General features: G+C 44.8%; 1 protein-coding gene across 1 annotated transcript; it reads left to right on the top strand.

Annotated features, from left to right (window-relative positions):
• Nucleotides 1–1,412: 1,412 nt before the first annotated feature.
• Nucleotides 1,413–16,475, top strand: RAB1A (RAB1A, member RAS oncogene family). Its single transcript, XM_069787493.1, is given in 9 exon segments — nucleotides 1,413–1,490; nucleotides 1,493–1,673; nucleotides 1,676–1,761; nucleotides 1,764–1,846; nucleotides 8,993–9,065; nucleotides 11,265–11,360; nucleotides 12,874–12,969; nucleotides 14,011–14,142; nucleotides 14,413–16,475. Coding segments are annotated over 9 exon segments (1,008 nt in total). The 5' UTR covers nucleotides 1,413–1,427; the 3' UTR covers nucleotides 14,611–16,475.
• The last annotated feature ends 296 nt before the right edge of the window (nucleotides 16,476–16,771 follow it).

Genomic DNA, 16,771 nt, shown 5'->3' with positions numbered 1-16,771 from the left:
CAGATTCACATCTAGATGGCTGCAGCAGCGCTTCCCAGCCTGCTGTATGAAGTCCTACACCCACTTCCCTGTGGGGGATGTTTCAGTGATCTTGCAATCCATTTGCGGATTGTTCCTCCTGTCCTTTGAGCCAGTTGGAAGATAAACTTTGGTCAATGTATTATAGTGTGCCCTTTGTAATGAAATAATGTCAGATAATATGTATTTAGTGGGGATTTAAATTCCCAAGCTGATTACGAGGAGCTGTTAAGACTTCCAAGGTTTAGCAGCGCTCTGCGTATGAGTCTAGAACGATGTGTAGTGTTGCAGCGATGCGCTCTTTCTGATGGTGTTGAAAAGGCTAGGAGTTTGTTAGGAATAAATCTGAAAGCATAAACAACTAAAAATGCCAGCGATACAACTTGATATTCTGTAAGAATTTGTTTCAAGTGGTTGACCAGAAAACTAGGCTCCTGTATTCTGAATTCGTCCAGCTTTAACAGGTTGTTTGCTCCGAGATCCCTGGTGTGTGACAATCTTTCCCTGCCCGTTTCCCAGCAGTAGAATGAGCGCAGTAATATTTACTGTGCCCAAAGAATGTTATGAAATGTGACTAATTAATGCGTGTAGAATGCCTTTGATAAAAGATGCGACGGCGGCGCGAAAAGGCATTGTCACTTATTAATGCACGTGGAGAAAAGAGGTCTCGGCTCCTACAGGCGCCGGGTTCTGCTACAGCCGTCGTTGCGCTGCCCGCCACCCCTCTTGTTCCTATTTTTGTTACGGTTGCCTCTGTTTGTGCCCCCCCCCACCCGGCCGGAAGGTGAGCGGTGGAAGGGGCAGCAGAGCGGGCTGTCCTCGTCCTCCTCCCGGCGGTGGCCGCCCGGGCCTCCCCGAGGGGAAACGGGGACGGCCCTCTCCCGTTGGGGCCTGCCTCGCTCGTCCCTCCCGGCGAACCCACCTGGCCAAAGGCCTTTGGGGAACGTTTCAAAATCCGAGGGGTACGCGGACGCCAGCGGACGCCGGACGGGGCTCGGGATCTCCCTCTTCCTGTCGCCCGTGTTTAGAGCGGAGGAAACGTAACCAACGGGGAAAATCAAACTCCGGCCGGGCCGTGCGGGGCGGGGGGTTTCGATCCCAGCCGGGAGGGAGGGCTGGGCGCGGCACCTCACGGCCGGGGAAGGCCCGGCCCCGCCGCCCACCCCAGCCCACCGTTTCCCGGCCGGGGTGCCCGGTGGCCCCCGCCGACCGCGGGAGGGCGCCCTGCCCTGCCCCGCCCCGCCCCGCCCGCCGAGGCCACGCCCCTCTCCTGCCCGCGCGGTGACTCGTCCGAGCTGCCACGTCTTCCCGCCGACGTCACCCCGAGCCGGCTCCTCCCCGGCCAATCCGCCGCGCCGGCCGCCTCGCCGAGCAGACGGGGCCGAGGGAAGAAAGGCCGGCCGGCGCGCATGCGCCGGCACCGCCGCACGGGCCGCCGGGAAAGCGAGTCCCCCAGCGGCGGGCGCGGCCGCCCGGCGGCGCCGGTCGGCGGCGACTGCGCGGACTCGCTTTCCCGGCATGCCCCGCCACCGGCCCCCGGCCATGTAAGCGCTGCTCGGCGAGAGGCCGCCCCGTTTCCTGGTTGGGCTCTGGCAGCCATTTTGGGCTGAGGAGCGAGCGCGGAGGCCGCGGAGCGGGCAGGGCGCCGGCGGAGGGGCAGGCCGAGCTGGGCGAAGGCGGGAGCCGTTGGACGCCTGCATCCGCGGAGCGCCCGCCTCGGCGGCGGGAGGTGCCAGGCCGCGACCGCCCTCCCCCCCCCCCCCCCGAGCGCTCTCGCCGTCCCTCGGGCCGCGGGCCCCACGGACATGTCCAGCATGAATCCCGAATAGTGAGTGCGGGCCGGGGGAGGGCCTCGTCGCGGCCGCGGGCCCCGCTGCCCCTCGCCGGGAGGGCCGCGATCAGCAGGCCGCGGCGGGGCGGGGGGGAGGCCGCCGCCAGGCCTGGCGCTGAGTGGGGGGGTGGGGGCCGAGCCTTCGGGCCTCCGGCGGCCCGTCGCCTACCCCCGGTGACCGAGGGAGCCGTGCCCCGGCGGCGGCGGAGGGCAGGCCTTGGGCCTAGTGGTGCCGTCCCCGGAGCGGGGGCTTGGGGTTGGGTAACGGGCACCGGGGTCGGAGAAGTGGGGGGGGGGGGTGTGGCGGGCAGCCGCACGGCGGGCCATGAAAAGTTAATGATGTCCCCGCTATAAACCGGCGCGATGGGCCCTGTGATCCGGGTGGCTTCGGCATCCCGCCTCCCGCTCCGGGAGCGCTGTCGGTGGCGAAGTAAGTATGGGCGCACTTGACGGCGATTTATTCCGGACCTGGAAAATAGGCCTCGGAGCTCGGGCTCCAACAAGTGACGGGGGGAAAACCAGCTCTTTGTGAAAGCCGATCTTCCTGGCCGGTTGCTGCTGGCGGCTTAGTAGTCAGAGGTCCACCCTTCACTTTAGCTGCAAGTCATGTGTGTGTCACATGGCTCTTGCAAAACACTTCTTGCCTATGTAGATTTTGCAACGCTGTGACTTGATAATGAAATGCTCTTGGGGCTGTCTTGAGCTGAAATAGCACTTGCCTAGAAGACCTGGTGATGGCACAGTTTTGTGTTTTGGGGGTTTTTTGGTTGGGGTTTTTTTTTTTTTCAGAGGGTCGTTGTACCTCGTTGTGTGAATATGGCCTCTTTCTCTGATTGGCCTGCTGGGGAGTAAGGATGTCTGAGCTCTCTGGTCAATAGTTGTCTGTATCCTGGCAACTGTAAGAGCAGTGGCTTGCTCACTGGGATGTTGGGGACAATAAACCTCGTTTTGCTCATGTTTTTTTTGCGTGAAGAAGAGGGGAGACTTAGGATTAGTTTAAAAAGCACTTTAAAAACCAGCTGACGCATTCAACACTTCAGTGTTGGAGAGTATTTTTAGGATTCTTTAACTGACGCTGGCTTTGCTGGCACTCCAGTTTGGGATGATGAAGCTGCTGTGCACTCCAATGTAACTGAAGTGGTTATGGTATTGAAATGCATGTGTGGTATGACATTACTGCTCTGGATACTCATTGTCTCTGTTCATGGATGACACTTGAACAACTTTTGTCCTCAGAGCATGCTTTTACGTGCAGTTGAGGCTACTGACTTGCATGGTCATGGCTTTTGTGCTCTCTGCTTATGGTAGCATGGCTGCAAGCACTCTGGGGCCTGTTAAAATCACCTGAAGAGCAAATAGGAGTAGAAGGCAAAGTAGTCATCAGTTAGTGTGAGGGAGTTGATGAAAACTAAGAGGTACAGCCAGGAACTCAAGTTATGTCTTGGCAAGATTACGTAACAAGCTTGCTCATGTGGCTTTGGAAAACACCAAAACGGTAGCTGGAGGTAGTCAGTGGGTGAGAGACCAACAAATTGTTGGTGCCTCTGTGGTTGTAATGACTCTTGAGTTAGACTCAAATTTACCTTGCAGTCTGGTGGGTTCTGTAGTGGAAAACTGCCTGCAAGGAGTTAGGCCACTAACACTGTGTGTGCAGAAACAGGTTGAAGGGGGCTTTTTCCATAGATTTTTTTTTTGCCTTTCCTGAAGCCTCTCAGCTTTTTAGGCTCTTGATGTAGAGAGTAGTTCCCTGTGATGAGATACTGAATGAAGCTGTGAAGATGGGGAAAATGTTTTGAGGGAGACTCATTCTCAGTGAAGTGTGCTCATTCCTGGTGGTGAGGACAGCCAAGTTCTTGAAAGCAAAACAAAGACAAAAAGCTGTAGTTTAAGCTTAATTTGTAGTATTGCTACTTCCTGATGGGGTTGTGTCTGCAGGATGAGGATAGAAGATGGGAAGGGTGTGCTGAGATGGACAGAAAATATCTGTCACTGCAATATGTATACTTTGGATCAATGTTAAACCAGGAATAAGACTTATGGGATTATGACATTATTCCTTCTAGTTGCCTGTAACAGATACAGGTACAGATGTCTGTTTGTCCTTTTAGAAGTGCCTTGCCTATAATGTAACACATTCTCACTTCCTTATCACAGCTTCAGATAAGGCTGTAGCCCCAGATCCTCTCTCCTGGGCATGCCAGAACACTCTATCAGAGGTCAGTGGGATAGCTAGTTAAAATTTCTTAATAAAAAGACTTGCCTCCTTCAATTTTCCTGTTAAACTTATAGGACTAGAAGGTGCTGGTGCAAAGGTTTGAAGGAGATGTGTGTGCTTCTGAGAGCTTCCTTGAAATTTCAGGGCTGTGGGAAAGCCTACTGGACTAGTTAGTGTGCTTTTTTGTTTGAGTGAAGGAGCTGAAGAGGGATGGATGAGATATTAGTGCTAGTGTTTGGAAGCTAAATACTGAAAACACCTGCCCACCCAGCACTGGGATGTATTCCTTCTGTGTTCCTCCCCCTTTATGGTGTTTAAATGAGCAAAGTGTCAATATTGATTCTGTTGAGACTAGATCATGTCAGGTTCGGCATTTCCTACCCCTTCTGCAACTTGTGTGTAGTAGGCTGACTAGCATAAACACACTGGTGGGTAAACTATCTAACAGCCAAGTGGTATCAGGAGTTAATTTTGATCAATACTCTGTAGTGTCTGGATCTTGTTCTAGATACCTTCTTCAAGGGGAGATGGGGAAATGAAGTGCTTGTTCTGAGTAAATCTTGGGGGTTTTTGTGTTCTTCAGAAGTGTTAGAGAGTACTTGTGCAGGGGTTTTCAGACTTGTGTGATGGTGTTCAGTAGATGACAATCAAGTGACAGCTGCTGGGTTGCTGGAATCATCTGAAATTGTTTGTGTTCTAACCTTCCCAAACAGCAATCTGCGATGCAAAGTGGCATTATGTCTTCTGGGTTCTGTTTACCTTACACAAGCAGTGTGTAATCAGAGTGACAGTCATGCTCCTCTTCAAAATTTCTTGGGTGGTAGAACAAAGACTAGGGATTTGAGGCTGCTGTGAGTACCTGTTTACAGTAAACTTGCAGCTGACATCAGTGATTAAAGCCAATTCCAGCAGTTCCTTGTTGGAGATGGAGGACTACCTAGTCCTGTCTGTTTTGGCATAAAAGCTTCCCAGTATTTAAAAAAAAAAAAAATCCCCATATGTCTACCTGTATAAACAACAGTGTCTTGGAGGCCCACAGGTCCCTTCTTCCACAACAGCTTTGGCCAGGTCTGTCCTAAACTTGACTTTCTGGTCTTCTGCTGAACTTGCTGACTATTGTGTGGAAAATGCTTGTACAGGAGGATGCTGCTTCACTGCTCAAAAATTTGCAGGGCTATTTTGGAGGTGCCTTTTTTTTTTTGGCAAGAGGCAATTAAGCTTAACATATATATCCTTTATTTCTTTGGCAAGAGGAAGTTACCATATCCTCTTCCTGCTGGGGAGCATTTGAAAGCCTCACTCTTACTGACAGTACCTGCCTGCCTTGCTGTGCACATTCTTCCAGTGTGCTCTCTTAGGGGTGCTAAGTATGACTTGCTTATATAAATGGTGAGAAATAGTTGAATGATAAATCTGAATTCACATTATCTCCAAGCAGTGTGGAGAAGACTATGCTGCATAGCTTAGCCTGCTTTATGAAGGCTCCCTAAACTGGGAGAGCTGATGAGTTAGGCCTTCAGGTTTGAAGAGCAAAAATCCAGTGGCTTCAGAAATGCTTGTGTGGCTCTTCAGGAGCAAATACCACAGTTAACCTGCATGGCTTGTTGGACACATTGCTACAGTTGAACCCATTAGCACAAATATTCTATCAGTGTAGTTCAGTCTAGAAATAGATTTCTGCAAATTTTTGTGGCTTGTTTTCATTTTCAATTTAAACTGTTGCTGTACTCTTGAGAGCTGTCTCTAGCATCATACCATGTGTAATGGACTGCTCATTTGGTTCTAGGGCCCCTATATAGGCACCTGCTGTATTTTAAAAGGTCCTAACACAACTGTACCTGGAAAGGAAGGCACCATATAATTGAAATATGGAATGATTTTAATTTTTTAAAACCTAAATAGCAAGGTTCTACTTAAATTATCTCTGAATTGATGCAGGTCTAAGCATCAGTCTTTCTTACCTGGCAAAACTAGGTTTTTGTGACACAGCACCTATTTCTAAGGTCAGAGACAGAGCTAACTCAGTAAAGGACTGGCCCTGGTTTTGGTGGGGGTGACGCAGGTGGCCTAAGTCACTGTATGAGCCTGTGTTTGTCACCTGCTTCTGGAAATCCCAAAGTGTCAGAAGGTCTTAATAACAAAGATGTCAGACCCAATATTTAAGCCTTCTGGGTCCTTGTTGTGTTAACTTAGCAGTAGTGCTGTGCATAAACCATTATAGTTCTTGTTTGCTTCTGAACAGGAGAAGATTTAATAGCAGGATAGATCTGGTTGGGAGCTGCTCTTAGCACTAAGAGTAACAGAGGAAGACAAGTTACTTGATGTTTGGGGGCTGGGGAGACCTCAGTTCCCCTTGGAAGCAAGGGGAGGCTATGAAGTGAATGGCTATGAAGTGAATCTGTCAGACTCATAGCTGAAGCCTTACATACACCAGGAAGGAATTATTTTTTTTCCACTGATTTTAGTGAAGACAATGTAGTGGTAATATTGCTGTATTACCATTCTTAAGGGGATTATAACATGCTACAAGCTCTAATAATTTCAAGTGTATCAGTGTTTACTGTAAGTAATAATTGAACTTCAGGATTGCTGAAAATTCTGGTTTTGCAGGGAACTGAACGACCGAAGTTTCCTGCTGATGTAGGAAGGAGCTTTTTGAAGGCTGAGGCAATTGTGGCTTCAGTTTATGCATAATCCTGGGGAAGAAGGCATAAGTTTAACAGTGGACTGGGTCTCAGAGCTATTGTACCTTACTTTGGTCTCCAGGTTACATAGAGTTTCTCTGCTCTTGGAGGATGAAATTATTAGTGGGGGTAAGAAGTTTTAAATGTCTCTTGTTACAGTTGCTACAGGGTAGCCCCTTGCCTCTGTTCCTAGGTGATGTTGGTGGTTGAGAGGCAGCAGAGCCAGGTAGTTGAGGGTAACTGTACCACTGGTCAATACAGTCCCACTTCAGTGATCCTTAGGCTTAAAACACATTTTTTTTGTGGTAAAGCACAACTGTACATCCTCAGTGACTAGCTCGTCAGTGTGGCTGTGGTGGAGTTTCTGCAAGTGGAGCCACCGGAAGCACAAAACTGTTCTTTTTGAAGCACCCAGGGAGGCAGTGCTTGGGACTGCAGGTGGTGAGGGGGGGTTTCGGTGTTGCCTTATGGGCAGGCCCAAACTTCAAGAAACACGTATTTTGTCTGTTATCACCAGTGTAAGAGTATGAGCAGTAATGATGCTTCAGCTGTCTTGAAGCTGTTAAGATATGTGGGTTGTGATGCAATATAACTTATGTCCCCTAAACAGTTTGGGTTAACTGTCATTCTACTAAAACCATCTTGCATTGTATTAGTACATGACTTGACAGGTGGAGTAGTCAGTTCTGTGACTGTAAACTGCCAGATATCCTTTGATTTTTTTTTTTAAATACCTTGAGTGCTTTTAGGTTTACACTGTGAGAGAAGGTTGCATTTTTAAGTGTCAGCTTATTAGTTGCTACACTTACCACTTCTGACTTCTCTCTAGCCTTGAGAGAAGTCCTGTGGAAACTGATGAACATTTCAGTTGAGTGTGTTCTTGAAGCCTGGGACCAGCCAAGATGACAGTCATTCGGGCACTTGAGCAGAGGAGTGGTGAAAAGCTGAGCAATTGACCATCTGCTTGGCTGTTACTAGCTGGGGATGGATGCGGTTTCCTGTCTGGATTCCTGCCAGCCAGAGTCAGTGGCGGTGTTAGTAGGGAATAATAGGTGGGGACAGTTGACTGCAGGCATTTGCATAATTATTATCTTCTCAGTTTGGCTAAGTGGGCATAGAAATATGTCTGTTGTAAACTCTAGTGGTTAAATGAGAACAGGACTTAATCCTGGACACTACAGGGCTGAAGAGTTGTAAACCTAGAATGGGTAGTCTAGTACTTACAAAGCAAAATAACTTGTGTAAGTGGTGGTTTGTTGCTTTTTCTCTGCTACTTGATCTCTAGTGTTAAACTGCCCCATTGGTCTTATGACTAACACAAAATCTAATGCTTTGCCAACAGTGAAATCTTTGCTACTCTTTGAAATATAAGACTAGTTTGGTCACTGATGATACTGTGCTTGTTCCCTCAATGTTGGGAGGACTTGACATTAAGCAAAAAAACCTGTTACCTCTTCCAGTGTGACTTGAGAATTCCTAATGTCACACCTGACATCTTCTAGAGAACAAATGTATCCTCATTTGGCAATGGCTTTAGCTTTGTTTTAATTCCTGAAAGGCAAGTGAAGTATGTGGTCACTCTCAGCTTTTAATAGTCTTATTGTGGAAGGTGGATGTTCATTCTGCTTTAACAGCTCTAACTAAACTTAGAGTTCATAGTTTGTATATTTAAATTGAATGTTATGCTGTTGGATTCTGCTGGAACTTAAATTTGGGTAACTTAAACTGAGGAAAGAATTGGTTGCTTTTGGCCAACTACATGGTGTTTGTGAAGCTGGACAGTGGAATCAAACCTTTGACTTTAAAGATGATAGGGGATGATGGCTCTGGTGGACAGCAGGCTATTACTACCATCTGCGTGTTACTTGAGTCACTTAACCAAACCATGAGGCTTGCACTTAATTGTGAAGCGTGATTTTCATCTTAGCTAGACCACAAAGGGCTGAAGTAGGATTGTTAGTCTACGTGATAGTCACACTTAATACCCCAGAGTAACTTCCTAGGAAAGCACAGTTCTGTACAAAAATGCTGTGTTCAGAGCATCTACATTACACTTCTCTTACCAAGTAAATTAAGTAAATTGTGAGAGTGTCTAAACTGGATAGAGAAGCTTGGAGTTGTAGGTGACTTCCCTAGTAGTGAGTTAATTGACCCTTCTCAAACATGGTAATGTACTAGCTATAAGGAACTTGGTTCTTGATAGTGTTTTTCATTAAGTGACTTAATTTTTTTTTTCTTCTGCAGTGACTATTTATTCAAGCTGCTTCTGATTGGAGACTCCGGTGTTGGGAAATCTTGCCTTCTACTTAGGTTTGCAGTAAGTGATTGTGCTTGAAAACTTTATGTAAAAAAGCTACCAGGTACTTAGCAAGAACTTCTCTGCTACAACAGCTACTTGAAAGGACTGATGTCTGTCAGGTCTGGTATACCAAGGAATAATTAAAGTATGGCAAAACCCTCCTGTCTTCTGCATTTGTTTCTAGCTGGTGTATTTGAGTAATACAGAAAGAAGTAATATCAAGAATATGTCCAGTGAAGTTTAATTCTCATTTTCCTGTTACTGGAGAACAAGATATCTTAATGTCCATCATGACACTAGTGTTAGAATGCTGAAGACGGAAGAACATACTTGAATTCTGGGGTGTGTGCCTTCAGTTATGAGGAGCACAAATGTGTCAGGGCAAGACCTTGATCAGTTACTACTTGATCTGAATATTTTCAGCCAAATGAAGTTTGATATCTTCATTGAAAAGGCCTACCAATTGCTTAGCCAGAGGGGGAAGTAATTTAAATATTCTAGGAATAATAAGGCCTTATGCTTCCTTTAGTGAATGAGTGTATAATAAATGTTAAAATTGCTGGTGAGCTTCTGTGGCTGAAACTCTAGTTTTCTTGTCAACAGGAAGAGGTAAAATGGGTTTGATAGCTCTGAGTAGAAAAAGCTGGAATCCAGTGAACTCCTTACCTATATCTATGCCAAAGTGCAGCTTTACGTTCCCATGGGAGGATAGGAAGGAAGGGAGAATGTGGGGCATTAGTTCAGAAACTAGAGTCTGATACTACTGCAAGATGAGGGCAGCAGTTTCACAGCCTAAACAATTGCTCTGGGCACCTCTGGAAAGAGCCTGTTGTGTTTAATGTTATTAATATGAAATGGTGCTCTGGTGTGTACAAATAGCATCACCTAAGTTAAAGCTGTTAAAACTGTTTGTGCAGTATTAGCACAGGGAGACAGTATGGGCCCCAGGAAGATGTAACCTGCTCTGCTCACAGAACTGGTGGAGGCAGTGGATTGGAAGTGACACCAAGGCTGGAGCAGTACTCCCAGATCAGTCTAGCCTGCTTCTCTTGCAGATACTTCTGAATTAAATTTTGGCTTCATGTGAATAATCCCAACTTTTCTTTTTTGATAGCCAGCTTAAGTTTGTGCTTGGTTATCTGGTGTTTCTTCAACTAAGAAAGTCAAGTTTCTAAAGGAAAAAGCTACTAAGTAAGCTATTTTACCCTGACATAAGGAATTACCACAGCATTCACTTACCTGTGTTCTTCCTGCTATAGGTTGAAAGGCATAAGGCTTTTCAAACATACCCTTCTGAGTATTGAAATGTAAAGGAAATAAATGTCATGTCATGTCATTCTAAAAGCCTTAATGCTTTATTCTTGCATGTGTTCCCTCAGGCAGATGTATTACCTAAGGTGCCTTCCATTCACAACCCAAAGAAACGCCTTGCTTTTTTGATAGCTGTTGGTTGCATAAAGCCTTTTGTGGTATATTTTACATGAAGTTCCATCCTACTGGTACTTTAGGAATAGAAAGTTCCTTCATACTGGCAAGCTAACAATCACTAGAAGGTAGCAAAGACTGATGCAAGCACTTCCTGTGTATCTTAAGGCCTGCTGGAGACTCTGCAGTCAGCTCTATGCAAGCTGCTAAACCAGTGCTGCGTTTTCCTTCCTGTATTTACACAGACTGCAGAGCAGAGGACTTAATACAAGTACCCAAGCTGTAACTCTAAACTGCCTTGGCAACCAGCTGTGGCAGCAGAGGATCTGAAATTCAGATGGAGTGTGACTGAGGCAAAGGCTCTGACTTGTAGGTAGCTGCTGTGTAATACAGATGAAAAACCATCAAAGGAAGATAAAAATCTGAGGCATTTTAATAACTATAATGGTTTTTCTAAGTAGCTCTGCAGTGTGCCAACATGAGCAAAGACTTTTTTTTAAACTATAGTTCAAAAGGACTTAACATTACAGGATTTCCAGAAAAGAGGCTTTTTGACTAGTTTTTGGAACATAAATCTTGTTGTCTGAGGTGCTTTTAAAAAAACTGCAGAATTTTGGAGAAGTAAATACTCAGTGAAAATACCTAGCTACCTATTGGACTTTGCCATGAAAGATCAGACTGTTTTTGCTAGGGAAGTAAGTACCTTTGCCTGGTGCCTACCTGTTGCATAATAAAGTAGGTGACTGCAGAAGAGGTGCAGCTGGCTTGACTTATGTTCACTCTTTCTCCTAGGATGACACGTACACAGAAAGTTACATCAGCACGATTGGTGTGGACTTCAAAATCAGAACTATAGAACTAGATGGGAAAACAATCAAGCTTCAGATAGTAAGTAGTATTTCTCAACTCCTGGGTACTTTAATCTGTTGAAGCACAGAATTATATTCATAAGGATTGGTAGTTACCTTTGTACTTTAATCATTAAAATATAAGTGGTGTCTTCCCTGTTAGAAGGAAGGCTAGGCAGTTTTTACAGGATTACAAGACTTCCCATGACCTGTCCTCAAAGGATGCTTATCAAGGCTGTTTGCCTGAAAGAGGAAATAACCTGTTATAAATTTACTTTCCTGGGAAGAAAAGAAAGCTTAAAGTATTTAAAAGGCACTATGGGCTGTGAGCTGAAGAAGGGTAGAATGCTGTGCTGGAGTGCTCTTGTATCAAAACTGGTGTAGTTCTGCAGTATGTAGCAAGGATTTGTGCAAGTGCAAGAATGTCACACAGTTGTTAAAGATGCCTGAATTCTGTAGCAGCTGTTAATAGCAGACTGCACTGTCTAGTGCTGGGAACTCTGCTTTTGTTGACCTGAATGGAAAAACTGACACGAATGCTTGTAACTGGCCTGTCTGCCTTAGCACTGGGTAGTGTTTTCTGGTTATGCTTTTGGCCTTTCACTTGGCATAAGCAGGGGAAGAGACTTGGCAGTTCTTTCCTCTAATCTTGAAGCACTCTGAAAGGGTGACTGGTGTAATGAAATCTAATATCTATGCAAGGTCACGCAATCCTTGTCAGCCACTGCTTCCAGCTCAAGCAGAGGCTCTTGGGACTTGAAGGCAGTGACTCAGGGATTCCAGGTTGTGTTGTGGAGCAGGCATCCAGTTTATGGCCAGAAGCCTAAGCCTGATCCTCTGGACTCTAATGTAGCTGTCCTGAGTCCAGAGCAGCCCACTAAGAATGCTGTTGCTGCTGAAATCTGTCTGCGAGTCTCACTATTTTTAATGTGCAGCTAGCCCTATTCTTGACGTGGCTCCAGGGAGAGGAATGTTTGGGTGAGTGCTGTTCCTGTCCTGGTGGGGGGAGAGGTCAAGCACCTAATGTCCCTCCTTAACTCTCCCAGCAGGAGAAGGGAACCAGGTTTGGTTTGAGTTGTTGCAATTCATTCTCTGAAGAGGATGTTGCCTTTAAATACCTTTGCTGCAGCTCTTGTACTAAGGAAGTTGAAGCAGAGTGGTTATGTTAAAGACCCACATCTCTCTGGCCTTATTTCTAACAGGTTTTCAAGCCCTGGCTCATGTTTGTTCTTCTGCCACTGAACCACAGCTTCTTCATGGGTCAAAACTGCTTAATGTTTTCCTCAGTGAGATCTCTTGACTACAACTTGTCTGAAACTAAACAAATGAGCAGTTCTAGAAAAGCACCTACTGAAGTGTAATTCTTCTCAGTTAAAATATCTTGATCTTATCAAATCCTATTTGATGCATACAGTTTCACAGTCACTTCTGTAGCTGTGACTTGGATCTATTTGTAGTTGGATGGCTGATGAGCTGAGCTGTATTTCTGGAAGCTAATGTGTAACACTGGTACAGCTACATTGCAGTAACTGATCCTGTTATTTGCCTTGTAGTGGGACACGGCAGGACAGGAGAGGTTTCGAACTATCACTTCCAGTTACTATAGAGGTGCTCATGGCATCATAGTTGTGTATGATGTTACAGATCAGGTAAGTGTTAAACCTGTGCCTGGAGAGTTTCTCCAGGTGGAATACACTAGGCTGATAAGTAAATAAAACTGGGAATTTAATGACTTGGTGCTTCTTAAGGAGACAGTGACCATGTTCTTCAGGCTGTGTTAAGGTTTATCAGGCTAATGTATGTGTTAGTCTCTGGTTTGGAGCTAAACACAGAAATAAAAGGAGCAGTGGGATCTGTGGGTCTAAAGCAATTGTATCTTAAGCTTAACCTAAAACTTGCTGGGCAGGTAGCTGATTGTTCTATGTGAATACTTCTCACCCTGCCTTTGGTAGCAGGAAGTCTGACTTACTGATGCAAGTTGTTGAAAGATTTCTGAATGTACTTAAACTTTGGTCTACAACAAAAACTGGCATTTGAAACAGAAAATTGTCAGCATGTGTACAGGATACAGCTGAGCCAGTGTTTTCTGTGAAAGAATCTCTGAAGATTACTGGTGCAGTTGTCCTGTTTGAAGGGCTCTTATGAAGTGTAGTGTTTCCCAAATTAATAGAAAAAGAACAACTGGGTTCAATCACTAACTTGAATATCAGTTCAGCACAGCAGTTCTGCATTTCTGGAGTCAAAGGGTGTTCCAGCATACCTACAACAGTGTGGTTTGCATCTAATACCTGGTGCTTTGTAAATGCTTGGGATTCTTCTGGTTTCAGCTGTATGCCATGTCTTATCTCTGCTACAGGAGGAGGAGGAAGAGTTCCAGATGGTAGAAGTTCTTGACTATTCAATTCAAGATACAGAGCAGGGAAAAATAATGGGAGAGTGCAGCAAAGGAGGAAGGGCTGATTGTGTAGGGCTTGAAGCATGGACTAAGGAGCTGTATAGACCCTGTGTTGACTCGCCTATACTGAGGCAATCAAGGGAGTACTGTAGCATTAGAGAGTTTTCTCTCTTGTGGCTGTGAATCACACTGATAGGTTAAGTGTAGTGCTTCATATCCTTTCCGAGTCATCACTGAGTAGTGCTGAGCTTTCCTCTTGGTTAAGGGTCTTGCTTACAATTCTTTTATCTCCTAGGAGTCTTTCAATAATGTAAAACAGTGGCTGCAGGAGATAGACCGTTATGCCAGTGAAAATGTCAACAAGTTGTTGGTGGGGAACAAATGTGATCTGACCACAAAGAAAGTAGTAGACTACACAACAGCAAAGGTATGTTGACACTGATGTGTATTTGCTTGGTTGAGCACCTAGTCTGGATTGCAATGCACTTGAGTGAGTTCTAGTGCAGGGAAATGTCTTGGTACACAGATGTCAAGGTGCCATGTCAATGATGCCTTGTTGTGTAAGTCATCATCAGACTGGAGTTTGGGAGTGGGGTGGTGGTCTATGAACTTGGGGTTTATCCAGTGGTGCACCAGGAAACAAGGTGAGGTATGAACCAGTGTATGAGCTTACTGTTTGCTGTTTCTTGATTTGCAGGAATTTGCAGATTCTCTTGGAATTCCATTTTTGGAAACCAGTGCAAAGAATGCCACAAATGTAGAACAGTCTTTCATGACCATGGCTGCTGAGATTAAAAAACGAATGGGTCCGGGAGCGACAGCTGGTGGTGCAGAGAAGTCCAATGTTAAAATTCAGAGCACTCCAGTCAAGCAGTCTAGTGGAGGTTGCTGCTAAAACTTGCCTCCCCCTTTTGTCTCACAACAATGAATTTGCAATCTGAACCCAAGTGAAAAAAAAAATTGCCTGAATTGTACTGTATGTAGCTGCACTACAACAGATTCTTACCGTCTCCACAAAGGTCAGAGATTGTAAATGGTCAATACTGACTTTTTTTATTCCCTTGACTCAAGACAGCTAACTTCATTTTCAGAATTGTTTTAAACCTTTGTGTGCTGGTTTATAAATGTGTAATCCTTGTTGCTTTTCCTGATACCAGACTGTTTCCTGTGGTTGGTTAGGATGTATTTTTGTTTTGATGTTTCTATTGGCATGTTTAGATGTCAGGTTTAGTCTTCTGAAGATGAAGTTTAGCCATTTTGTATCAAACAGCACAACAGTGTCTGTCACTTTCCATGCATAAAATTTAGTAAGATACATGTAAGATCTGATTTGCTAGTTCCTTCTTGTAGAATTATAAATGGAAAGATCACACTATCTGATTAATAGTTTCTTCATACTCTGCATATAATTTGTGGCTGCAGAATATTGTAATTTGTTGCACAATATGTAACAAAACTGAAGAAATGTTTAATAAATATTGTACTTATTGGAAGTAATATCAAACTGTATGGTGATAAATATTGTCTTAATTTGTATGGCTAAGGGGAAAATCAGGCTTGCATTGTGCACAAAACATATCTGTGTGCAGCCATGGCTCTCAGACCTTCTAGGAGACCAGAGACCTTCCCTGCAACTAAAGCTAGTGACTATGGCCCAAAAGACTGAGTTGTCATGGTGCTTAAGGCACATATGCTGTACCAGAAACACCCAGCCAATGTTCATGGAGGCATAATGCACTCTGAATGTACAACAGTTCCCTAACTTAGTCTTGGAACTTAATTTATTTCTCAAGGACTCTTATTTAGGGAATTCCTGTCTGCTTTGCATAGTAGGGGAGACAACAGTATTTCCCTAACATGAATGACTTCAATGTAACCTTGAGGTGGTATAACTTTCTACCGGTATATTATGTCTTTTCTATATACTGTTAATTCCATCCTCTTTTAAATCAATACTCTTCTGACTTAGTGCAACAGCTTAGCTTCTATTCTGTTATGCATAGAGGCATGGGAAGGATGAAACAGGGACAGTAAGGCCCCACAGCTTGCTCAAAGTAGGCGCTATCTTGAACAATTTGGAACTAACCAGCAGCCAAGAGGTTTTGGACAGTGTGATTCTTTGTACAGAGCTAATCAAATCATTAGTGCCTGATGTCTAGCTAAAAGCCACAGGAAAGCTAGCCTATAACACTTCCTATACATGTAAAATTGTTCAGCTTTATCTAAACTCAAATGTTCAGCCTATTCTGTAAATAGTCTCATGTTTGAAAGACCATGTAACATTCCCCTAGTAGTAAATACACCCTGTGATAGTAAAAATATAGCCTAGGTATGTTGTGAGGTATAAACTAAAATTGGTGCAAATATCCTCTGATTTTTTTGGGGGGGGAAGACTTTGGCTAACAGCTTTCTTCAACATAGTTGCATAAATCAACAGGCAATTGTAATACATAAAGTATTGTCATGGTTAAGTTGAACTCTTCCACTTGAGACCTTCACAATAAAGTGATGTGCTTTCTATTAGAGATGTGCTTGTTGGTATAATTCATTATATAATGTGACTTGCTCCTCCTTGAGAGCAGGAGCAATAGGAGTAGTGAGTGCTGCTAAGATCAGGAAGTGAACCAGAAGGAGGTGTATTGAGGGTATAACATCTTCCCTTCAGAGAAGTGCACAAATGAACTTAAATGTCAAGATGCCTGCTACATACTATCCAAAACAATGTTAATATATACAGTAATAAAAGCATTGCAAAACCAACTTGGGCTACACCAGTTGTTTGGTGGTTATTTTCCCCCACCCCCCCAAGTCATTACTGTGCTGCTGCTGTTAAATGCTAGAGTCTGTGTTTGTCAGGCAGGAGTTGTGTGGAAGAGGGTAGAGCAGGCCTAAAAATCCTGGGCAAGGGCACTGTAGTCTCTCACCTGTGAGCTAAAATACTAAATACCTTTGATGTAATGGGTTGGGCTTAAGATTTGCAAGTGGTAGCACATAAGCTCCAGTAGCCTTTCCTTGCATGTAACTCCTACCCTGCCCTGCTCTATATAGGCTTTGTT

This window comes from Haliaeetus albicilla, chromosome 7, assembly GCF_947461875.1.
Source record: "Haliaeetus albicilla chromosome 7, bHalAlb1.1, whole genome shotgun sequence".
NCBI lineage: Eukaryota > Metazoa > Chordata > Aves > Accipitriformes > Accipitridae > Haliaeetus > Haliaeetus albicilla.
The sequence above is the reverse complement of the archived record's forward strand: the minus strand, read 5'-3'. Positions and strand labels throughout refer to the sequence as shown.